Here is a 26,071-nt window from a genome sequence, read left to right as displayed (position 1 = left end):
TCATGTAGGACATGTAGAGTGTGCGGGGGTCGGTAGGATGTCATGTAGGACATGTAGCGTGTGCGGGGGGTCGGGAGGATGTCATGTAGGACATGTAGCGTGTGCGGGGGGTCGGGAGGATGTCATGTAGGACATGTAGAGTGTGCGGGGGTTGGTAGGATGTTATGTAGGACATGTAGCGTGTGCGGGGGTTGGTAGGATGTTATGTAGGACATGTAGCGTGTGCGGCGGTCAGGAGGATGTCATGTAGGACATGTAGTGTGTGCGGGGGTCGGTAGGATGTCATGTAGGGTGTGCGGGGGTCAGGAGGATGTCATGTAGAGTGTGCGGGGGTCAGGAGGATCAGGATGTCATGTAGGACATGTAGCGTGTGCAGGGGTCGGGTGGATGTCATGTAGGACATGTAGCATGTGCGGGGGGTCGGTAGGATGTCATGTAGGACATGTAGAGTGTGCGGGGGTCGGGAGGATGTCATGTAGGACATGTAGCATGTGCGGGGGGTCGGGAAGATGTCATGTAGGACATGTAGAGTGTGCGGGGGGTCGGGAAGATGTCATGTAGGACATGTAGAGTGTGCGGGGGTCAGTAGGATGTCATGTAGGACATGTAGCGTGTGCGGGGGGTCGGGAAGATGTCATGTAGGACATGTAGAGTGTGCGGGGGTCGGTAGGATGTCATGTAGGACATGTAGCGTGTGCGGGGGGTCGGGAGGATGTCATGTAGGACATGTAGCGTGTGCGGGGGGTCGGGAGGATGTCATGTAGGACATGTAGCGTGTGCGGGGGGTCGGGAGGATGTTATGTAGGACATGTAGCGTGTGCGGGGGTTGGTAGGATGTTATGTAGGACATGTAGCGTGTGCGGCGGTCAGGAGGATGTCATGTAGGACATGTAGTGTGTGCGGGGGTCGGTAGGATGTCATGTAGGGTGTGCGGGGGTCAGGAGGATGTCATGTAGAGTGTGCGGGGGTCAGGAGGATCAGGATGTCATGTAGGACATGTAGCGTGCGCAGGGGTCGGGTGGATGTCATGTAGGACATATAGCATGTGCGGGGGGTCGGTAGGATGTCATGTAGGACATGTAGAGTGTGCGGGGGGTCGGGAAGATGTCATGTAGGACATGTAGAGTGTGCGGGGGGTCGGGAAGATGTCATGTAGGACATGTAGAGTGTGCGGGGGTCGGTAGGATGTCATGTAGGACATGTAGAGTGTGCGGGGGGTCAGGAGGATGTCATGTAGGACATGTAGCGTGTGCGGGGGGTCGGGAAGATGTCATGTAGGACATGTAGAGTGTGCGGGGGTCGGTAGGATGTCATGTAGGACATGTAGAGTGTGCGGGGGTCGGTAGGATGTCATGTAGGACATGTAGCGTGTGCGGGGGGTCGGGAGGATGTCATGTAGGACATGTAGAGTGTGCGGGGGGTCGGGAGGATGTCATGTAGGACATGTAGAGTGTGCGGGGGTCAGTAGGATGTCATGTAGGACATGTAGTGTGTGCGGGGGTCAGTAGGATGTCATGTAGGACATGTAGCGTGTGCGGGGGGTCGGGAAGATGTCATGTAGGACATGTAGAGTGTGCGGGGGTCGGTAGGATGTCATGTAGGACATGTAGAGTGTGCGGGGGTCGGTAGGATGTCATGTAGGACATGTAGCGTGTGCGGGGGGTCGGGAGGATGTCATGTAGGACATGTAGCGTGTGCGGGGGGTCGGGAGGATGTCATGTAGGACATGTAGCGTGTGCGGGGGTTGGTAGGATGTTATGTAGGACATGTAGCGTGTGCGGGGGTTGGTAGGATGTTATGTAGGACATGTAGCGTGTGCGGCGGTCAGGAGGATGTCATGTAGGACATGTAGTGTGTGCGGGGGTCGGTAGGATGTCATGTAGGGTGTGCGGGGGTCAGGAGGATGTCATGTAGAGTGTGCGGGGGTCAGGAGGATCAGGATGTCATGTAGGACATGTAGCGTGTGCAGGGGTCGGGTGGATGTCATGTAGGACATGTAGCATGTGCGGGGGGTCGGTAGGATGTCATGTAGGACATGTAGAGTGTGCGAGGGTCGGGAGGATGTCATGTAGGACATGTAGCGTGTGCGGGGGTCGGGAGGATGTCATGTAGGACATGTAGCGTGTGCAGGGGTCCGGTGGATGTCATGTAGCGTGTGCGGGGGTCAGGAGGATGACATGTAGCGTGTGCGGGGGGTCGGGAGATGTCATGTAGGACATGTAGCGGGTACGGTGGTCGGGAGGATGACATGTAGCGTGTGCGGGAGTCAGGAGGATGTCATGTAGGACATGTAGCGTGTGCGGGGGGTCGATAGGATGTCATGTAGGACATGTAGAGTGTGCGGGGGTCGGGAGGATGTCATGTAGGACATGTAGCGTGTGTGGGGGTCGGTAGGATGTCATGTAGAGTGTGCGGGGGGTCGGGAGGATGTCATGTACGACATGTAGAGTGTGCGGGGGGTCGGGAAGATGTCATGTAGGACATGTAGAGTGTGCGGGGGGTCGGGAAGATGTCATGTAGGACATGTAGTGTGTGCGGGGGGTCGGGAGGATGTCATGTAGGACATGTAGCATGTGCGGGGGGTCGGGAAGATGTCATGTATTACATGTAGCATGTGCGGGGGGTCGGGAAGATGTCATGTAGGACATGTAGCATGTGCGGGGGGTCGGGAAGATGTCATGTAGGACATGTAGCATGTGCGGGGGGTCGGGAAGATGTCATGTAGGACATGTAGAGTGTGCGGGGGTCGGGAGGATGTCATGTAGGACATGTAGAGTGTGCGGGGGGTCGGGAAGATGTCATGTAGGACATGTAGCATGTGCGGGGGGTCGGGAAGATGTCATGTAGGACATGTAGCATGTGCGGGGGGTCGGGAAGATGTCATGTAGGACATGTAGAGTGTGCGGGGGTCAGGAGGATGTCATGTAGGACATGTAGCGTGTGCGGGGGGTCGGGAAGATGTCATGTAGGACATGTAGAGTGTGCGGGGGTCAGTAGGATGTCATGTAGGACATGTAGCGTGTGCGGGGGGTCGGGAAGATGTCATGTAGGACATGTAGAGTGTGCGGGGGTCGGTAGGATGTCATGTAGGACATGTAGAGTGTGCGGGGGTCGGTAGGATGTCATGTAGGACATGTAGCGTGTGCGGGGGGTCGGGAGGATGTCATGTAGGACATGTAGCGTGTGCGGGGGGTCGGGAGGATGTCATGTAGGACATGTAGAGTGTGCGGGGGTTGGTAGGATGTTATGTAGGACATGTAGCGTGTGCGGGGGTTGGTAGGATGTTATGTAGGACATGTAGCGTGTGCGGCGGTCAGGAGGATGTCATGTAGGACATGTAGTGTGTGCGGGGGTCGGTAGGATGTCATGTAGGGTGTGCGGGGGTCAGGAGGATGTCATGTAGAGTGTGCGGGGGTCAGGAGGATCAGGATGTCATGTAGGACATGTAGCGTGTGCAGGGGTCGGGTGGATGTCATGTAGGACATGTAGCATGTGCGGGGGGTCGGTAGGATGTCATGTAGGACATGTAGAGTGTGCGGGGGTCGGGAGGATGTCATGTAGGACATGTAGCATGTGCGGGGGGTCGGGAAGATGTCATGTAGGACATGTAGAGTGTGCGGGGGGTCGGGAAGATGTCATGTAGGACATGTAGAGTGTGCGGGGGTCAGTAGGATGTCATGTAGGACATGTAGCGTGTGCGGGGGTCGGTAGGATGTCATGTAGGACATGTAGGATGTCATGTAGGACATGTTGCGTGTGCGGGGGGTCGGGAGGATGTCATGTAGGACATGTAGCGTGTGCGGGGGGTCGGGAGGATGTTATGTAGGACATGTAGCGTGTGCGGGGGTTGGTAGGATGTTATGTAGGACATGTAGCGTGTGCGGCGGTCAGGAGGATGTCATGTAGGACATGTAGTGTGTGCGGGGGTCGGTAGGATGTCATGTAGAGTGTGCGGGGGTCAGGAGGATGTCATGTAGAGTGTGCGGGGGTCAGGAGGATCAGGATGTCATGTAGGACATGTAGCGTGTGTGGGGTGTCAGGAGGATGTTATGTAGGACATGTAGAGTGTGCGGGGGTCGGGAGGATGTCATGTAGGACATGTAGCGTGTGCGGGGGTCGGGAGGATGTCATGTAGGACATGTAGCGTGTGCGGGGGTCGGGAGGATGTCATGTAGGACATGTAGCGTGTGCGGGGGTCGGGAGGATGTCATGTAGGACATGTAGCGTGTGCGGGGGGTCGGGAGGATGTCATGTAGGACATGTAGAGTGTGCGGGGGTCGGGAGGATGTCATGTAGGACATGTACAGTGTGCGGGGGTCGGGAGGATGTCATGTAGGACATGTAGCGTGTGCGGGGGTCGGGAGGATGTCATGTAGGACATGTAGCGTGTGCAGGGGTCCGGTGGATGTCATGTAGCGTGTGCGGGGGTCAGGAGGATGTCATGTAGGACATGTAGAGTGTGCGGGGGGTCGGGAGGATGTCATGTAGGACATGTAGAGTGTGCGGGGGTCGGTAGGATGTCATGTAGGGTTGCGGGGGTCAGGAGGATGTCATGTAGAGTGTGCGGGGGTCGGGAGGATGTCATGTAGAGTGTGCGGGGGTCGGTAGGATGTCATGTAGAGTGTGCAGGGGTCGGTCGGATGTCATGTAGCGTGTGCGGGGTCGGGAGGATGTCATGTAGGACATGTAGCGTGTGTGGGGTGTCAGGAGGATGTTATGTAGGACATGTAGAGTGTGCGGGGGTCGGGAGGATGTCATGTAGGTCATGTAGAGTGTGCGGGGGTCGGGAGATGTCATGTAGGTCATGTAGAGTGTGCGGGGGTCGGGAGGATGTCATGTAGAGTGTGCGGGGGTCGGGAGGATGTCATGTAGGACATGTAGAGTGTGCGGGGGGTCGGGAGGATGTCATGTAGGACATGTAGAGTGTGCGGGGGGTCGGGAGGATGTCATGTAGGACATGTAGAGTGTGCGGGGGGTCGGGAGGATGTCATGTAGGACATGTAGAGTGTGCGGGGGTCGGGAGGATGTCATGTAGGACATGTAGTGTGTGCGGGGGTCGGGAGGATGTCATGTAGGACATGTAGCGGGTGCAGTGGTCGGGAGGATGTCATGTAGGACATGTAGCAGGTGCGGTGGTCGGGAGGATGTTCTGTAGGACATGTAGCGTGTGTGGGGGTCGGTAGGATGTCATGTAGAGTGTGCGGGGGTCGGGAAGGTGTCATGTAGGACATGTAGTGTGTGCGGGGGTCGGGAGGATGTCATATAGGACATGTAGTGTGTGCGGGGGTCGGGAGGATGTCATGTAGGACATGTAACGTGTGCAGGGGGTCGGGAAGATGTCATGTAGGACATGTAGAGTGTGCGGAGGGTTGGGAGGATGTCATGTAGGATATGTAGAGTGTGCGGGGGTCGGGAGGATGTCATGTAGGACATGTAACGTGTGCGGGGGGTCGGGAAGATGTCATGTAGGACATGTAGAGTGTGCGGAGGGTTGGGAGGATGTCATGTAGAGTGTGCGGGGGTCGGGAGGATGTCATGTAGCGTGTGCGGTGGTCAGGAGGATGTCATGTAGGACATGTAGAGTGTGTGCGGGTGGGGAGGATGTCATGTAGGACATGTAGCGTGTGCGGGGGTGGGGAGGATGTCATGTAGTGTTTGCGGGGGTCGGGAGGATGGCATGTAGGACATGTAGAGTGTGCGGGGGTCGGGAGGATGTCATGTAGGACATGTAGCGTGTGCGGGGGGTGGTGAGGATGTCATGTAGCGTTTGCGGAGGTCGGGAGGATGGCATGTAGGACATCTAGAGTGTGCGGGGGTCGGTAGGATGTCATGTAGCGTGTGCGGGGGTCGGGAGGATGTCAAGTAGGACATGTAGAGTGTACGGGGGGGTTGGTAGGATGTCATGTAGCGTGTGCGGGGTCGGGAGGATGTCATGTAGAACATGTAGAGTGTGCGGGGGGTCGGGGAGATGTCATATAGGACATGTAGCGTGTGCGGGGGGTCGGGAGGATGTCATGAAGGACATGTAGAGTGTGCGGGGGGTCGGGAGGATGTTATGTAGGACATGTAGCGCGTGTGGGGGTCGGTCTGATGTCATGTAGAGTGTGCGGGGGGTCGGGAGGATGTCATGTGGGACATGTAGCGTGTGCGGGGGTCGGGAGGATGTCATGTAGGACATGTAGAGCGTGCGGGAGGTCGGGAAGATGTCATGTAGGACATGTAGTGTGTGCGGGGGGTCAGGAGGATGTCATGTAGGACATGTAGAGCGTGCGGGGGGTCGGGAAGATGTCATGTAGGACATGTAGCGCGTGTGGGGGTCGGGAGGATGTCATGTAGGACATGTAGAGTGTGCGGGGGGTCGGGAAGATGTCATGTAGGACATGTAGTGTGTGCGGGGGTCGGGAGGATGTCATGTAGGACATGTAGAGCGTGCGGGGGGTCGGGAGGATGTCATGTAGGACATGTAGAGCGTGCGGGGGGTCGGGAAGATGTCATGTAGGACATGTAGAGTGTGCGGGGGGTCGGGAGGATGTCATGTAGGACATGTAGAGTGTGCGGGGGGTCGGGAGGATGTCATGTAGGACATGTAGAGCGTGCGGGGGGTCGGGAAGATGTCATGTAGGACATGTAGTGTGTGCGGGGGGTCAGGAGGATGTCATGTAGGACATGTAGAGTGTGCGGGGGGTCGGGAAGATGTCATGTAGGACATGTAGAGTGTGCGGGGGTCGGGAAGATGTCATGTAGGACATGTAGAGTGTGCGGGGGTCGGGAAGATGTCATGTAGGACATGTAGTGTGTGCGGGGGGTCGGGAAGATATCATGTAGGACATGTAGTGTGTGCGGGGGGTCGGGTGGATGTCATGTAGGACATGTAGAGTGTGCGGGGGTCGGGAGGATGTCATGTAGGATATGTAGAGTGTGCGGGGGTCGGGAAGATGTCATGTAGGACATGTAGAGTGTGTGGTGGGTCAGGAGGATGTCATGTAGCATGTGCGGGGGTCGGGAGGATGTCATGTAGGATATGTAGAGTGTGCGGGGGTCGGGAGGATGTCATGTAGGACATGTAGAGTGTGCAGGGGTCGGGAGGATGTCATGTAGGACATGTAGAGTGTGCGGGGGTCGGGAAGATGTCATGTAGGACATGTAGAGTGTGCGGGGTCGGGAAGATGTCATGTAGGATATGTAGAGTGTGCGGGGGTCAGGAGGATGTCATGTAGGACATGTAGAGTGTGCAGGGGGTCGGGAAGATGTCATGTAGGATATGTAGAGTGTGCGGGGGTCGGGAAGATGTCATGTAGGACATGTAGTGTGTGCGGGGGTCAGGAGGATGTCATGTAGGACATGTAGCGTGTGCGGGGTTCGGGAAGATGTCATGTAGGACATGTAGCGTGTGTGGGGGTCGGGAGGATGACATGTAGCGTGTGCGGGGGTCGGGAGGATGTTACGTAGGACATGTAGAGTGTGCGGGGGTCGGGAGGATGTCATGTAGGACATGTAGCGTGTGCTGGGGTCAGGAGGATGTCATGTAGGACATGTAGCGTGTGCGGGGGTCAGGAGGATGTCATGTAGGACATGTAGCGTGTGCGGGGGTCGGGAGGATGTCATGTAGGACATGTAGAGTGTGCAGGGGGTCGGGAAGATGTCATGTAGGACATGTAGCGTGTGCGGGGGTCGGGAGGATGTCATGTAGAGTGTGCGGGGGTCGGGAGGATGTCATTTAGTGTGTGCGGGGGTCAGGAGCATGTCATATAGAGTACAGGGGTCATAACGCCCACACTCTGTCCTTTCTGTCACACACACAGTTTGTTGTGGTCACACACGGGTCCTCTTAGTGACGTCACATCCTGGGACATGGCTGTCGTCTACACGGAACGATACGGCACTGGAGACATTCAGAAATATCTTCGGGATAAAGATGGCCGCCTCTCATGTCAGAAGGAGTCGTCTCGGAATACATACGGCTCCCTGCGGGACTGCCTGGTGGTGAGAGTCTTCTGTTTAGGGTCACCACTGTATGGAGGGGGGAGGGGGGTTTGCAGGATTAAGCCTTGGTGGGGTTTTTGCAGGATTGAGGGTATTGTGTTCACTGAATGAGGGTAGTATGGAATAGGGGGAGGGGACATGGACATGCTGGGGAGAGGTAGGCTATAAGGTGGATGTGTGAGTGGGGTGAAGAAAGGTGTGTTTGGGGGGTTATATCTCTACGCTGGGTTATATTGATGGGGTTGATAAGTGTCCTCCTCACAGTTTCTGTCCTCTTTCAGTCTCTGTTCCTCCCACATGGCTTCCCAGACAGCGTGAGTGAAGACTACTTGGCGTATCAGCTGTGGGATACCATCCAGGTATTGCTGTGCAATTATACTTCAAAGGAGAGATAGTCCACCCGTTTACTCCATCCTACATTGTTCCACCTCTGATTACACCTCCCTACATGGATTTACCATCATGTCATTCTTCTTCACTTCATGCTCTCTCACCTGTCCCTCCTTGGTTGGGTCCCTCCTTGGTTGGGTCCCTCCTTGGTTGGGTCCCTCCTTGGTTGGACAGTCTTTCTTTGGATCCCTCCTTGTTTGGATCCCTCCTTGTTTGGATCCCTCCTTGGTTGGGTCCCTCCTTGGTTGGGTCCCTCCTTGGTTGGACATTCTTTCTTTGGATCCATCCTCGATTACACCCGCCTTGGTAGCACCCTCCTTGGTTGGTCCATCCTTATTTACATAATGCCTGATTGAACCATTTCCATCTCCTTCCCAGGCCTTTGCCAGCAGTGTGACTGGTTCGTTGGCTACTCATTCTCTTCTCCGTGGATCAGGTGTGGGTGACAGTTCAGCCACAGTAGCAGCGGCCACAGTCACTTGGATCCTGAAAGGTGCACACGCAAAGATTGTCTCATACCGTTGTATTGTCTGCCTTTTCTGTTTCACCCACCACTAAGCAGTCTCTCTTCTCTATAGATGGCACTGGGATGGTTGGACGGATTCTCTTCGCCTGGATGAAAGGGTATGAAGCTCCCAGTCTCTGGGATTCTGTGGGATGTTTATATTTCAGAGAAGGGGGGAGGGGACAGGAATGGGGGTTCTGATGTTTATGTGTGGGGCAGTTTCTTGGGATCTGATACTTAGGAGAGCTGTTACTGCCACTCAGTGGTTTTGTTATCTAAGCATTAGCAGGATCAGCGTCTGCCAATAAGGGAGCTGCTCTGCCGAAACCCCTCCCTGAGATTCATGGCTGCTGTTTTCTTTACTTAGGAGTCAGCTGGACTGTGATGCCAAGAGATGGAGGTAAGTTCTGTGTGTACGACCTTTCTAGAACCAGCTGTTACCCGCTGTCCTCCAACCCTTCCGATATCGCCCACCATCCTCCAACTCTTCCGATATCGCCTGCTTTCTTCTAACCCTACCAATATAACCTACTGTCTTCCAACCCTACCAATATAACCCACTGTCCTCCAACCCTACCAATATAACCCACTGTCCTCCAACCCTACCAATATAACCCACTGTCCTCCAACCCTACCAATATAACCCACTGTCCTCCAACCCTACCAATATAACCCGCTGTCCTCCAACCCTACCAATATAACCTACTGTCTTCCAACCCTTCCGATATCGCCCACCATCCTCCAACTCTTCCGATATCGCCTGCTTTCTTCTAACCCTACCAATATAACCTACTGTCTTCCAACCCTACCAATATAACCCACTGTCCTCCAACCCTACCAATATAACCCACTGTCCTCCAACCCTACCAATATAACCCACTGTCCTCCAACCCTACCAATATAACCCACTGTCCTCCAACCCTACCAATATAACCTACTGTCTTCCAACCCTACCAATATAACCCACTGTCCTCCAACCCTACCAATATAACCTACTGTCTTCCAACCCTACCAATATAACCCACTGTCCTCCAACCCTACCAATATAACCCGCTGTCCTCCAACTCTACCGATATCGCCCAGTGTCGCCCTCCAACCCTACCGATGTCGCCCACTGTCGCCCTCCAACCCTACCAATGTCGCCCTCCAACCCTACCAATGTTGCCCTCCAACCCTACCAATGTCGCCCTCCAACCCTACCAATCTCGCCCTCCAACCCTACTGATGTTGCCCTCCAACCCTACCGATGTCGCCCTCCAACCCTACCGATGTCGCCCTCCAACCCTACCGATGTCGCCCTCCAACCCTACCAATATAACGCACCGTCCTCCAACCCTACCGATATAACCCACTGTCCTCCAACCCTACCGATCTCGCCCACTGTCGCCCTCCAACCCTACCGATATCGCCCTCCAACCCTACCGATGTCGCCCACTGTCGCCCTCCAACCCTACCAATGTCGCCCTCCAACCCTACCAATGTCGCCCTCCAACCCTACCGATGTCGCCCTCCAACCCTACCAATGTCGCCCTCCAACCCTACCGATGTCGCCCTCCAACCCTACAAATGTCGCCCACTGTCACCCTCCAACCCTACCGATGTCGCCCACTGTCGCCCTCCAGCCCTACCGATGTCGCCCTCCAGCCCTACCGATGTCGCCCTCCAGCCCTACCGATGTCACCAAATATGCATAAAACTGCCTGCCCTCCAATGGCTTTATTTGTCCTCCAACCCCGGCCTCCCCTCCATCCTACTAATCTGGTCTCTCCTCTGACTCCTCCCATGTGATCCCGATCTTTATGTTGTCCTCTGACGTCTTTGATATAACAGATGGTCACATGTTTCACGGTTAGTTTTGGGATCTCCAGACCTGCGGGGCACCTTGATCCTCATCTTTAGTAGGTGACTTTCCATGCAGCTGTGACCGTATTTCTCCTCCTTTTAGGCTGTTTGCCGATGTGTTGAATGATATGGCAATCTTCATGGAGATTGTGGCTCCTGTCTTCCCATCATGCTTCACTCTGACGGTGTGCACGGCTGGACTCTTCAAGGTCAGGAGCCGATAGTGCAGATTCTTTATGATGGACAATTGAGAAGGATCTCTGGAGGCAGTGCAAGGGGAGGGGCAATGGACAGAGACGGGCTCTGTGGAGGCAGTGCAGGGGGGAGGGGTATAGGCTCTGCAAAGGCAATACAGGTGGATAGCTAAAGGCTCTGTGTAGGCTGGGGGGGTGGGCATTATAGGCTCTGCAGAGGCAGTGCAGGGGGGGTGGGCATTATAGGCTCTGCAGAGGCAGTGCGGGGGGGGGGGAGGGGTATAGGCTCTGCGGAGGCAGTGCGGGGGGGGAGGGGTATAGGCTCTGCGGAGGCGGTGCGGGGGGGGGGGTATAGGCTCTGCGGAGGCGGTGCAGGGAGGAGGGGTATAGGCTCTGCGGAGGCGGTGCAGGGGGGGTATAGGCTCTGCGGAGGAGGGGCAGGAGTATGTCGGAACCTCCCAGCACCCAGCTCAAGTGCTTCTGTCAGTATACGGCTTCCTTCAGTCTGGACATAGGAACCAGATATTATAGCTGAGAACACAAGACTAGCCGACAATAGCTTGTATGAGAACTGGAACTTTATTTATTTTTATTTTTTTTTGAAAACTCACACAGAATTTCTAGTACACCAGATCAGGTGAGGCTGATCACATGATCATATGCAAAGGAAACTGTATACAGGAATATAATTACCATAACTACAGGACAACCAACATGAACTATACTACTCCTCCTCTAACACCTAATATCTGACAATGATATAATGACCACAAGCTCATTCATTGGTCACTTATACCAGCCTCAGTGACCGGACTATTCGGACTCTACAACCCTGAGTACAAAGTTCTGTACAATACACATCATTATACAACATCTCACAATCGTTCCATAACAAGTCACATCGATCACACGATTAGTCTTATCTACAAGAGATGATCAGACAGAAACAATAGGTGATTAACCCATTAATATACCACGGGACTGCACCCCTAAGAGGCATACCGTGGGACTGCACCCCTAAGAGGCATACCGTGGGACTGCACCCCTAAGAGGCATACCGTGGGACTGCACCCCTAAGAGGCATACCGTGGGACTGCACCCCTAAGAGGCATACCGCGGGACTGCACCCCTAAGAGGCATACCGCGGGACTGCACCCCTAAGAGGCATACCGTGGGACTGCACCCCTAAGAGGCATACCGTGGGACTGCACCCCTAAGAGGCATACCGTGGGACTGCACCCCTAAGAGGCATACCGCGGGACTGCACCCCTAAGAGGCATACCGCGGGACTGCACCCCTAAGAGGCATACCGCGGGACTGCACCCCTAAGAGGCATACCACGGGACTGCACCCCTAAGAGGCATACCACGGGACTGCACCCCTAAGAGGCATACCACGGGACTGCACCCCTAAGAGGCATACCACGGGACTGCACCCCTAAGAGGCATACCACGGGACTGCACCCCTAAGAGGCATACCACGGGACTGCACCCCTAAGAGGCATACCACGGGACTGCACCCCTAAGAGGCATACCACGGGACTGCACCCCTAAGAGGCATACCGTGGGACTGCACCCCTAAGAGGCATACCGTGGGACTGCACCCCTAAGAGGCATACCGTGGGACTGCACCCCTAAGAGGCATACCGTGGGACTGCACCCCTAAGAGGCATACCGTGGGACTGCACCCCTAAGAGGCATACCGTGGGACTGCACCCCTAAGAGGCATACCGTGGGACTGCACCCCTAAGAGGCATACCATAGGACTGCACCCCTAAGAGGAATACCATGGGACTGCACCCTAGCAGGAATAGGCTCTGTGGAGGAGGGGCAGGGGAGGAATATGGAAAAGGGATAGGCTATGTGGAGGAGGGGGAGGAGTATGGAGCAGGGATAGGCTCTGTGGAGGAGGGGCAGGGGAGGAGTATGGGGCAGGGATAGGCACTGTGGAGGAGGGGTAGGGGAGGAGTATGGAGCAGGGATAGGCTCTGTGGAGGAGGGGCAGGGGAGGAGTATGGAGCAGGGATAGGCACTGTGGAGGAGGGGTAGGGGAGGAGTATGGAGCAGGGATAGGCACTGTGGAGGAGGGGCAGGGGAGGAGTATGGAGCAGGGATAGGCACTGTGGAGGAGGGGTAGGGGAGGAGTATGGAGCAGGGATAGGCTCTGTGGAGGAGGGGTAGGGGAGGAGTATGGAGCAGGGATAGGCACTGTGGAGGAGGGGCAGGGGAGGAGTATGGAGCAGGGATAGGCACTGTGGAGGAGGGGTAGGGGAGGAGTATGGAGCAGGGATAGGCTCTGTGGAGGAGGGGTAGGGGAGGAGTATGGAGCAGGGATAGGCACTGTGGAGGAGGGGTAGGGGAGGAGTATGGAGCAGGGATAGGCACTGTGGAGGAGGGGCAGGGGAGGAGTATGGAGCAGGGATAGGCACTGTGGAGGAGGGGCAGGGGAGGAGTATGGAGCAGGGATAGGCACTGTGGAGGAGGGGCAGGGGAGGAGTATGGAGCAGGGATAGGCACTGTGGAGGAGGGGCAGGGGAGGAGTATGGAGCAGGGATAGGCACTGTGGAGGAGGGGCAGGGGAGGAGTATGGAGCAGGGATAGGCACTGTGGAGGAGGGGCAGGGGAGGAGTATGGAGCAGGGATAGGCACTGTGGAGGAGGGGCAGGGGAGGAGTATGGAGCAGGGATAGGCACTGTGGAGGAGGGGCAGGGGAGGAGTATGGAGCAGGGATAGGCACTGTGGAGGAGGGGCAGGGGAGGAGTATGGAGCAGGGATAGGCACTGTGGAGGAGGGGCAGGGGAGGAGTATGGAGCAGGGATAGGCACTGTGGAGGAGGGGCAGGGGAGGAGTATGGAGCAGGGATAGGCACTGTGGAGGAGGGGCAGGGGAGGAGTATGGAGCAGGGATAGGCACTGTGGAGGAGGGGCAGGGGAGGAGTATGGAGCAGGGATAGGCACTGTGGAGGAGGGGCAGGGGAGGAGTATGGAGCAGGGATAGGCACTGTGGAGGAGGGGCAGGGGAGGAGTATGGAGCAGGGATAGGCACTGTGGAGGAGGGGCAGGGGAGGAGTATGGAGCAGGGATAGGCACTGTGGAGGAGGGGCAGGGGAGGAGTATGGAGCAGGGATAGGCACTGTGGAGGAGGGGCAGGGGAGGAGTATGGAGCAGGGATAGGCTCTGTGGAGGAGGTGCAGGGGAGGAGTATGGAGCAGGGATAGGCACTGTGGAGGAGGGGAAAGGGAGGAGTATGGAGCAGGGATAGGCTCTGTGGAGGAGGGGCAGCAGAGGAGTATGGAGCAGGGATAGGCACTGTGGAGGAGGGGCAGGGGAGGAGTATGGAGCAGGGATAGGCACTGTGGAGGAGGTGCAGGGGAGGAGTATGGAGCAGGGATAGGCACTGTGGAGGAGGGGAAAGGGAGGAGTATGGAGCAGGGATAGGCTCTGTGGAGGAGGTGCAGGGGAGGAGTATGGAGCAGGGATAGGCACTGTGGAGGAGGGGAAAGGGAGGAGTATGGAGCAGGGATAGGCTCTGTGGAGGAGGGGCAGGGGAGGAGTATGGAGCAGGGATAGGCTCTGTGGAGGAGGTGCAGGGGAGGAGTATGGAGCAGGGATAGGCACTGTGGAGGAGGGGAAAGGGAGGAGTATGGAGCAGGGATAGGCTCTGTGGAGGAGGGGCAGCAGAGGAGTATGGAGCAGGGATAGGCTCGGAGTATGGAGCAGGGATAGGCTCGGAGTATGGAGCAGGGATAGGCTCGGAGTATGGAGCAGGGATAGGCTCGGAGTATGGAGCAGGGATAGGCTCGGAGTATGGAGCAGGGATAGGCTCGGAGTATGGAGCAGGGATAGGCTCGGAGTATGGAGCAGGGATAGGAGCATGGAGCAGGGATAGGAGTATGGAGCAGGGATAGGCACTATGGAGCAGGGATAGGCACTATGGAGCAGGGATAGGCACTATGGAGCAGGGATAGGCACTATGGAGCAGGGATAGGCTCTGTGGAGGAGGGGATGAGAAATTTTAAGCTTCTCCCTATAAGCATATAATTTCTTTGCGCTTAAAAGCACAAATACAGCCCTCTTATATAATGATGGGAAAGCGCGCTTGTATGTCTCCAAGTAACACAGACACAAATGCTGGTATCACCTTGAGTGGAGTTTAGATGAGGTCGCCATGGAGTGGCCAGTCTCTTGGTGAGACATAAACAAACATCCCTAAAAGAACAAACAGATCTGCCGTGTCCACGGGAAGGTTTCTGCAGCCAATGGTCTTCCACCAAGGTCTGTATGTGTGAATCCCCTCACATGAGTGTATTACAGTAAAACTGACACTGGGGGACATCGGACAACATATATTGATAAACATTTCCACAACAGCTCCTCCTCTTTGTCTTATGCTCCCATGTGTCCCTCGATAAATCCTGATCTTCTTACACCTGGAAATGAGTCAGTCCTTACAGTCCATACGAGTTCATAACAAGGCTGGACTTGTAGACTCCGTTCTTCAGGAGGACTGACTTCTAGGGAGGACACGACATGGTGAGCTGTAGTAATCGCCGGTCAGTCTAAGATCCTCTGTGTCTTGTACGTGGGTTGGGCTTTGGGGCGTCTCATCTCGATGTGGAAGACATGGTCATCTGCTCGGGCTCTGTTCACTCGTCCAATCAGGCAACAGTATCACCTCATCACGGCATATAGAAGGAATAGAAATAAAAACAACATGAGTATATATACCCCTACTTCCTTCAACTATGATCCGATGGAAAATAAAAAATCCCCAAAGTTTCCCAAACCCTTAAAAGAACTCCAGCCTTCATTAGCTATAGCTCTGGCTTTGCCTTGCAGGGGTCCAAACCTTATCCATATGGGCCTGAACTTTGTTGTATCTGGATCGAGGATACCAGTGACAATCTTTACCTATAAATTCACAGAAACCCCTCTTGGATGCCAACAGATAATCATGGGCCCTCTTTTCCTGTAAAAGAAGGGTCTTGATCTGTCGTCGTTCCTGTGAGATCTCCCTTACCGCTTCTACGGTTTCATTGAATAACCCATCCACAATGCATGAGAAATTCTTCAATCGTTTCATAAGCTCAATCTCTCACCTCGTCCAAGCAGGAAACCATGCCCAGACCTGGTCAAGGTTGGTGAACAATTCCCTTCTAGCTGTCCCTGCCATTCTTACCTTCTCTCACACCATCAGATCCTCACGATCGGCTGTGTCATAAGATACTGGGACGAGTTTCACCAGCACACATGAACCTCTTGCCTTACGGGGAATCACCTTATAAGCTGTAGATCCGCATTAATACCAAACTAAGGTTGAAGCACACTTGTGGGCTACCTAGTTGTCCCGATACCACAGCTGGCAAGATCCAGAACTATTGTTAAATCTATAATTAATTTTACCCTCTAGAAATGTATCTTTAAATTCTATTGACAAGAGTCTGTTTGCATTTTACTAGTTTGTCAAAACTCCTCATACCAATATGAACATCACATATATATTATGTACCGCTGTCATCGCTGGGGTACTAGAGCTCGGTGGAGACTCCGAGTAGACCCAGCAATGTGTCCTGTTCACTTCCATAGCTAGTTGAAAAATACTCTTTAAAAATATAAATAAACAAAGATACTCCTCATCCTTTGGTGTAGTTGAGCAGCTTCTTGCAGTGTCTGGCGTGGATCCAGTTGTCTCATCCATCAAGCTTCTTTACAATGACCCAGTCACCTGGTTGGAAAGAATGTAAACCGGTTATTGTGTCAGGGTCCAGGAGGGACTCATGAACCCTGTGGTGGACCTTTTGAAGTTCATATTACAGTGAATGCACCCACCCCATCAGCTGAGAATGTCGACAGCTGCTGAGGAAAGTACAACCCCGTTTTTGGTTGACCTCCAAACAAACCTCAATGACTGTGGTCACTGCGTGGCTTACCATCTGGGGTGTAATACCTGGAACCATTGACAAAAAGGTTCTTAGCATCTGGGATGGGAGCCTCCTTCACCGGACTGCTGCCTGCTGATTCAAATTCCATCAAAGAACGACAGTCGTCCTACTGGGTCACCAACTTGGCTAGAATTAGAGCAGTTAGTTGGTGTTATTGGTTTGAAAATTGTCATTCTCACCACTATCATCCCCCCCCCCATTTTCCTTCTCATTACAAATTGGAGGAAGACACCCAGGGTTTAGAAAGGTGCAGAAAAAAAACAATGAAACAGTGAACTAGTCTATGATACTTTTACCTTCTCAGGCGTGTGTATTTATATATGTGTACATCTACATACACCTGCTTTCTATATACATACACTTTCAGAAACTCCCTGGACCTGAAAAGATACTTATAAACAGAAGTTATTACTCTATCCTTCATATATAACCTGCAAAGAATGGTAAACAATACAACATTCGTGTACATTGGTAAATTGTCACTGACATTCCACAAAACCGACAATAACTTAACTCTCTGTAACCCTTAGGCTCGGTTCACACTGGGAGGACTTGGGATCCGACTTGTCGCCCCAGAAAGAGATTCACGTGACAGTGAATGGGAGCGTCTTAATAGACACTACTGAAGTCGCTCCGACTTCAGAGCGTACTCCCTGTACTACTTGGATCCGACTTGGTAGGCGACCTGTACCATAGAAATCAATGGAAGTCGCCTCCAAGTCGGATCTCTCTCTAAAGTCAAGCGACTTTGCAGGCAAAAAATTTTGTTTGCCCAGGCAAACCCCTCCCTCCCAGAGAGATGATTGTCCTGTGATTGGCCACAGCCGAAGTCGCCTGTCCTGGAGGCGACTTGAAGTCGCGTTGTAATTTGCTAAAGTCGCGCTGAAGTCGCCGTACAAAGTTGCGCTGAAATCGTGTTGCCCCTGTGTGAACCGAGCCTTACTTTCATGTTCCTACAAAAATACAACACCCGCGACACGTAGAAGGGCCGCCACGGTGGGTTCAAACCATATTCATATTACTAAATACAAACAATGAGAAGACTAAAATATGAGACAAACATTTAGATACAAATGTGGAGGAGATATTTCAGAGTTCCCAAAACAAAAATGAAAAAACAAAACAACCAGACGGAATGCTACCTTCACTCTTTTATCGATATAAACAAATACAATGGGAAAGACACGAGAGCAGCTGGGAATCTTCTATGGACCAGCCACACAAACGTGTCCTACACATCCATCAACTCATCATTACAGCTGAACTACTTCCCATGTATTTTTATTCTGGGGTCTCGTACCTCCAGACCTCAATAAATACCTTCCAAAGGAATACACCTTCCTCTACCCTCTGATCATATCTGACAATCTTTATGGGGTCTCATGTCCGAATCCCCAAACCCAGATCTCATGTACTATGCAGCTGTCTGACTGCTGTGGAGCCTCATTTTTTTCCTCCAACACATGGACGGCACATTTCCCATGACGATTCACATCGCTTACAATGGTCCCCTCGTCCAGGACACCCTCACACTAACTTTCCCAGCAGTACTGCCTAGTGACTATTTCTACAGTACTGGCACCGGAGTATTCTGATTATTATACACGGCCTCCCGGGAAGCTAGAATCTACTGCTCACATTTACAGTGGTGAGGGAAAGTATTCAGACCCCCTTAAAATGTTTCACTCTTTGTTATATTGCAGTCATTTGCTAAAATCATTTAAGTTCATTTTTTTCTCATTAATGTACACACAGCCCCCCATATTGTACACACAGCCCCCCATATTGTACACACAGCACCCCATATTATACACACAGCCCCCCATATTGTACACACAGCACCCCATATTGTACACACAGCCCCCCATATTGTACACACAGCCCCCCATATTGTACACACAGCCCCCCATATTATACACACAGCACCCCATATTGTACACACAACACCCCATATTGTACACACATCACCCTGTATTGTACACACAGCACCCCATATTATACACACAGCACCCCATATTGTACACACAACACCCCATATTGTACACACATCACCCTGTATTGTACACACAGCACCCCATATTATACACACAGCACCCCATATTGTACACACAGCACCTCATATTGTACACACAGCCCCCCATATTGTACACACAGCACTCCATATTGTACACACAGCACCCCATATTGTACACACAGCACCCCATATTGTACACACAGCCCCCCATATTGTATACACAGCCCCCCATATTGTACACACAGCCCCCCATATTGTACACACAGCCCCCCATATTGTACACACAGCCCCCCATATTGTACACACAGCACCCCATATTGTACACACATCACCCCATATTGTATACACATCACCCCATATTGTACACACAGCGTCCCATATTGTATACACAGCACCCCATATTGTACACACAGCCCCCCATATTGTACACACAGCCCCCCATATTGTACACACAGCACCCCATATTGTACACACAGCCCCCCATATTGTACACACAACACCCCATATTGTACACACATCACCTCATATTGTACACACAGCACCCCATATTGTACACACATCACCCCATATTGTACACACAGCCCCCCATATTGTACACACAGCCCCCCATATTGTACACACAGCACTCCATATTGTACACACAGCACCCCATATTGTACACACATCACCCCATATTGTACACACAGCCCCCCATATTGTACACACAGCCCCCCATATTGTACACACAGCCCCCCATATTGTACACACAGCACCCCATATTGTACACACAGCCCCCCATACTGACAGATAAACACAGAATTGTTGACATTTTTGCAGATTTATTAAAAAAGAAAACCTGAAATATCACATGCTCCTAAGTATTCAGACCCTTTGCTCAGTATTTAGTAGAAGCCTCTTTTGATGAGTCTTTTTGGGAAAGATACAACAAGTTTTTCACACCTGGATTTGGGGATCCTCTGCCATTCCTCCTTGCAGATCCTCTTCAGTTCTGTCAGGGGGGATGGTAAACGTTGGTGGACGGCCATTTTTAGGTCTCTCTAGAGATGCTCAATTGGGTTTAAGTCAGGGCTCTGACTGGGCCATTCAAGAACAGTCACGGAGTTGTTGTGAAGCCACTCCTTCGTTATTTTAGCTGTGTGCTTAGGGTCATTGTCTTGTTGGAAGGTAAACCTTCGGCCCAGTCTGAGGTCCTGAGCACTCTGGAGAAGGTTTTCATCCAGGATATCCCTGTACTTGGCCGCATTCATCTTTCCCTCGATTACAACCAGTCGTCCTGTCCCTGCAGCTGAAAAACACCCCCACAGCATGATGCTGCCACCACCATGCTTCACTGTTGGGACTGTATTGGACAGGTGATGAGCAGTGCCTGGTTTTCTCCACACATACCGCTTAGAATTAAGGCCAAAAAGTTCTCTCTTGTTCTCATCAGACCAGAGAATCTTATTTCTCACCATCTTGGAGTCCTTCAGGTGTTTTTTAGTAAACTCCATGCGGCTTTCATGTGTCTTGCACTGAGGAGAGGCTTCCGTCGGGCCACTCTGCCATAAAGCCCCGACTGGTGGAGGGCTGCAGTGATGGTTGACTTTCTACAACTTTCTCCCATCTCCCGACTGCATCTCTGGAGCTCAGCCACAGTGATCTTTGGGTTCTTCTTTACCTCTCTCACCAAGGCTCTTCTCCCCCGATAGCTCAGTTTGGCCGGACGGCCAGCTCTAGGAAGGGTTCTGGTCGTCCCAAACGTCTTCCATTTAAGGATTATGGAGGCCACTGTGCTCTTAGGAACCTTAAGTGCAGCAGAAATGTTTTTGTAACCTTGGCCAGATCTGTGCCTTGCCACAATTCTGTCTCTGAGCTCTGTGCCTTGTCACACTTCTGTCTCTGAGCTCTGTGCCTTGTCACAATTCTGTCTCTGAGCTCTGTGCCTTGTCACACTTCTGTCTCTGAGCTCTGTGCCTTGTCACACTTCTGTCTCTGAGCTCTGTGCCTTGTCACAATTCTGTCTCTGAGCTCTGTGCCTTGTCACACTTCTGTCTCTGAGCTCTGTGCCTTGTCACAATTCTGTCTCTGAGCTCTGTGCCTTGTCACACTTCTGTCTCTGAGCTCTGTGCCTTGTCACACTTCTGTCTCTGAGCTCTGTGCCTTGTCACACTTCTGTCTCTGAGCTCTGTGCCTTGTCACAATTCTGTCTCTGAGCTCTGTGCCTTGCCACAATTCTGTCTCTGAGCTCTTCAGGCAGTTCCTTTGACCTCATGATTCTCATTTGCTCTGACATGCACTGTGAGCTGTAAGGTCTTATATAGACAGGTGTGTGGCTTTCCTAATCAAGTCCAATCAGTATAATCAAACACAGCTGGACTCAAATGAAGGTGTAGAACCATCTCAAGGATGATCAGAAGAAATGGACAGCACCTGAGTTATATATATGAGTGTCACAGCAAAGGGTCTGAATACTTAGGAGCATGTGATATTTCAGTTTTTCTTTTTTAATAAATCTGCAAAAATGTCAACAATTCTGTGTTTTTCTGTCAATATGGGGTGCTGTGTGTACAATATGGGGGGCTGTGTGTACAATATGGGGTGCTGTGTGTACAATATGGGGTGCTGTGTGTACAATATGGGGTGCTGTGTGTACAATATGGGGTGATGTGTGTACAATATGGGGGGCTGTGTGTACAATATGGGGTGATGTGTGTACAATATGGGGTGCTGTGTGTACAATATGGGGTGCTGTGTGTATAATATGGGGGGCTGTGTGTACAATATGGGGTGATGTGTGTACAATATGGGGGGCTGTGTGTACAATACGGGGTGCTGTGTGTACAATATGGGGTGCTGTGTGTACAATATGAGGTGCTGTGTGTATAATATGAGGTGCTGTGTGTACAATATGAGGTGCTGTGTGTACAATATGGGGTGATGTGTGTACAATATGGGGGGCTGTGTGTACAATATGGGGTGCTGTGTGTACAATATGGGGTGCTGTGTGTACAATATGGGGGGCTGTGTGTATAATATGGGGTGCTGTGTGTATAATATGGGGTGCTGTGTGTACAATATGGGGTGCTGTGTACAATATGGGGTGCTGTGTGTACAATATGGGGGGGCTGTGTGTACAATATGGGGGGGCTGTGTGTACAATATGGGGTGCTGTGTGTACAATATGAGGTGCTGTGTGTACAATATGGGGTGCTGTGTACAATATGGGGTGCTGTGTGTACAATATGGGGGGGCTGTGTGTACAATATGAGGTGCTGTGTGTACAATATGGGGTGCTGTGTGTACAATATGGGGTGCTGTGTGTACAATATGGGGTGCTGTGTGTACAATATGAGGTGCTGTGTGTACAATATGGGGGGGCTGTGTGTACAATATGGGGTGCTGTGTGTACAATATGGAGTGCTGTGTGTACAATATGGGGTGCTGTGTGTACAATATGAGGGGCTGTGTGTACAATATGAGGTGATGTGTGTACAATATGGGGGGCTGTGTGTACAATATGGGGTGCTGTGTGTACAATATGGGGTGCTGTGTGTACAATATGGGGTGATGTGTGTACAATATGGGGTGATGTGTGTACAATATGGGGTGCTGTGTGTACAATATGAGGTACTGTGTGTACAATATGGGGGGCTGTGTGTACAATATGGGGGGCTGTGTGTACAATATGGGGTGCTGTGTGTATAATATGGGGGGCTGTGTGTACAATATGGGGTGCTGTGTGTACAATATGGGGTGCTGTGTGTACAATATGGGGGGCTGTGTGTACAATATGGGGTGCTGTGTGTACAATATGGGGTGCTGTGTGTATAATATGGAGGTGCTGTGTGTACAATATGAGGTGCTGTGTGTACAATATGGGGGGTTGTGTGTACAATATGGGGTGCTGTGTGTACAACATGGGGGGCTGTGTGTACAATATGGGGTGCTGTGTGTACAATATGGGGTGCTGTGTGTACAATATGAGGTGCTGTGTGTACAATATGGGGTGCTGTGTGTACAATATGGGGTGCTGTGTGTACAATATGGGGGGCTGTGTGTACAATATGGGGGGCTGTGTGTACAATATGGGGTGATGTGTGTACAATATGGGGTGCTGTGTGTACAATATGGGGGGCTGTGTGTACAATATGGGGTGCTGTGTGTACAATATGGGGTGCTGTGTGTACAATATGGGGTGCTGTGTGTACAATATGGGGGGCTGTGTGTACAATATGAGGTGCTGTGTGTACAATATGGAGTGCTGTGTGTACAATATGGGGGCTGTGTATACAATATGGGGTGCTGTGTGTACAATATGAGGTGCTGTGTGTACAATATGGGGTGCTGTGTGTACAATATGAGGTGCTGTGTGTACAATATGGGGTGCTGTGTGTACAATATGAGGTGATGTGTGTACAATATGAGGTGTTGTGTGTACAATATGGGGTGCTGTGTGTACAATATGGGGGGCTGTGTGTGCAATATGGGGTGCTGTGTGTACAATATGGGGGGCTGTGTGTACAATATGGAGTGCTGTGTGTACAATATGAGGTGCTGTGTGTACAATATGGGGTGTTGTGTGTACAATATGAGGTGCTGTGTGTACAATATGGGGGGCTGTGTGTACAATATGAGGTGCTGTGTGTACAATATGGGGGGCTGTGTGTACAATATGGGGTGCTGTGTGTACAATATGGGGTGCTGTGTGTACAATATGAGGTGCTGTGTGTACAATATGGGGTGATGTGTGTACAATATGGGGGGCTGTGTGTACAATATGGGGGGCTGTGTGTACAATATGGGGTGCTGTGTACAATATGGGGTGCTGTGTGTACAATATGAGGTGCTGTGTGTACAATATGAGGGGCTGTGTGTACAATATGGGGTGCTGTGTGTACAATATGGGGTGCTGTGTGTACAATATGGGGGTGCTGTGTGTACAATATGGGGGGCTGTGTGTACAATATGGGGTGCTGTGTGTACAATATGGGGTGCTGTGTGTACAATATGGGGGTGCTGTGTGTACAATATGGGGTGCTGTGTGTACAATATGGGGTGCTGTGTGTACAATATGGGGGGCTGTGTGTATAATATGGGGTGCTGTGTGTACAATATGGGGTGCTGTGTGTACAATATAGGGGGCTGTGTGTACAATATGGAGTGCTGTGTACAATATGGGGGGCTGTGTGTATAATATGGGGTGCTGTGTGTACAATATGGAGTGCTGTGTACAATATGGGGTGCTGTGTGTACAATATGGGGTGCTGTGTGTACAATATGGGGTGCTGTGTACAATATGGGGGGCTGTGTGTACAATATGGAGTGCTGTGTACAATATGGGGGGCTGTGTGTATAATATGGGGTGCTGTGTGTACAATATGGGGTGCTGTGTACAATATGGGGGGCTGTGTGTACAATATGGGGTGCTGTGTACAATATGGGGGGCTGTGTGTACAATATGGGGTGCTGTGTGTACAATATAGGGGGCTGTGTGTACAATATGGAGTGCTGTGTACAATATGGGGGGCTGTGTGTATAATATGGGGTGCTGTGTGTACAATATGGGGTGCTGTGTACAATATGGGGGGCTGTGTGTACAATATGGGGGGCTGTGTGTACAATATGGGGGGCTGTGTGTACAATATGGGGGGCTGTGTGTACAATATGGAGTGCTGTGTATAATATGGGGGGCTGTGTGTACAATATGAGGTGTTATGTGTACAATATGGGGTGCTGTGTGTACAATATGGAGTGCTGTGTGTACAATATGGGGGGCTGTGTGTACAATATGGGGGGCTGTGTGTACAATATGAGGTGCTGTGTGTACAATATGAGGTGCTGTGTGTACAATATGGGGGGCTGTGTGTACAATATGGGGGGCTGTGTGTACAATATGGGGGGCTGTGTGTACAATATGGGGGGCTGTGTGTACAATATGGAGTGCTGTGTGTACAATATGGGGTGATGTGTGTACAATATGGGGTGCTGTGTGTACAATATGAGGTGCTGTGTGTACAATATGGGGTGCTGTGTGTACAATATGGGGTGATGTGTGTACAATATAGGGTGCTGTGTGTACAATATGGGGGGCTGTGTGTACAATATGGGGTGCTGTGTGTACAATATGGGGGGCTGTGTGTACAATATGAGGTGCTGTGTGTACAATATGGAGTGCTGTGTGTACAATATGGGGTGCTGTGTGTACAATATGGGGTGCTGTGTGTACAATATGAGGTGATGTGTGTACAATATGGGGTGCTGTGTGTACAATATGGGGTGCTGTGTGTACAATATGGGGTGCTGTGTGTACAATATGGGGGGCTGTGTGTACAATATGGGGTGCTGTGTGTACAATATGAGGTGATGTGTGTACAATATGGGGGGCTGTGTGTACAATATGGAGTGCTGTGTATAATATGGGGGGCTGTGTGTACAATATGGGGTGCTGTGTGTACAATATGGGGTGCTGTGTGTACAATATGGGGTGCTGTGTGTACATTAATGAGAAAAAAAATGAACTTAAATGATTTTATCAAATGGCTGCAATATAACAAAGAGTGAGAAATGTAAGGGGGTCTGAATACTTTCCCTCACCACTGGATATGCTCTCCATCCTGTTATCGGCAGCCCTATAAATGTCAGACAAACTACAAAGCGCTCTGAAGATCCTCCACTATTCACAACGATCTCATGGCTTCTCTCTGTACCTCCATATTACAACCATAACTTGGACGCCTCCTGTTCACTCTCTACACAAAACTGTATCACATTATAAAACAACTGGAATTCAATTTAAAAATCAAAATGGTTTCCATCATACTTCCAAACACGAGTCAAAAGACCCCAAGCTCCTCCCACCAACTTCCTGTTGCACACCCGCAAAGAACTTCCTGTCTGCTCAGCTCTAAAAAAAACCATCTAACTGTTTTTTTTAAATATCAATGAACAGGAAGGGGGAGGGGGAGGGGAAGCCTAGTTTCATATTATGTCTTTTAAGACATTAAAAAAAATCTATGGCTGACATCATATAGGAGACTTCAATCATTTTAAAAACCTTTTGTCCAGGAAAGGGTGGAATAAACCCCCCTCGACTCCCATATCCCCTGGGCAGTCAGACCACAAGTTTTGGGACAGAAATACCACACAACGACAAAGGCCAAAAACTGAAACTGCTGCAAAAAGACGGCTCAAGGAGGTCAATCAAAACCTTTCTTCTCTACTGCA

At 51.7% G+C, this 26,071-nt stretch overlaps 1 protein-coding gene across 1 annotated transcript in view; it reads left to right on the top strand.

Annotated features, from left to right (window-relative positions):
• The window catches only part of RUSF1 (RUS family member 1), a 68,039-nt gene that overhangs the window by 12,888 nt on the left and 29,080 nt on the right, over nucleotides 1-26,071 (top strand). Inside the window, exons 2-7 of the mRNA XM_073635274.1 lie at nucleotides 7,803-7,983; nucleotides 8,265-8,342; nucleotides 8,752-8,866; nucleotides 8,952-8,997; nucleotides 9,246-9,278; nucleotides 10,824-10,929. Of these exons, the coding sequence (XP_073491375.1) occupies nucleotides 7,852-7,983; nucleotides 8,265-8,342; nucleotides 8,752-8,866; nucleotides 8,952-8,997; nucleotides 9,246-9,278; nucleotides 10,824-10,929 (510 nt within the window). The 5' untranslated portion in view covers nucleotides 7,803-7,851. The remainder of the gene's footprint in view (nucleotides 1-7,802; nucleotides 7,984-8,264; nucleotides 8,343-8,751; nucleotides 8,867-8,951; nucleotides 8,998-9,245; nucleotides 9,279-10,823; nucleotides 10,930-26,071) is intronic.

Source organism: Aquarana catesbeiana, linkage group LG06, assembly GCF_042186555.1.
Source record: "Aquarana catesbeiana isolate 2022-GZ linkage group LG06, ASM4218655v1, whole genome shotgun sequence".
Taxonomy (NCBI): Eukaryota; Metazoa; Chordata; class Amphibia; order Anura; family Ranidae; genus Aquarana; species Aquarana catesbeiana.
The sequence above is the reverse complement of the archived record's forward strand: the minus strand, read 5'-3'. Positions and strand labels throughout refer to the sequence as shown.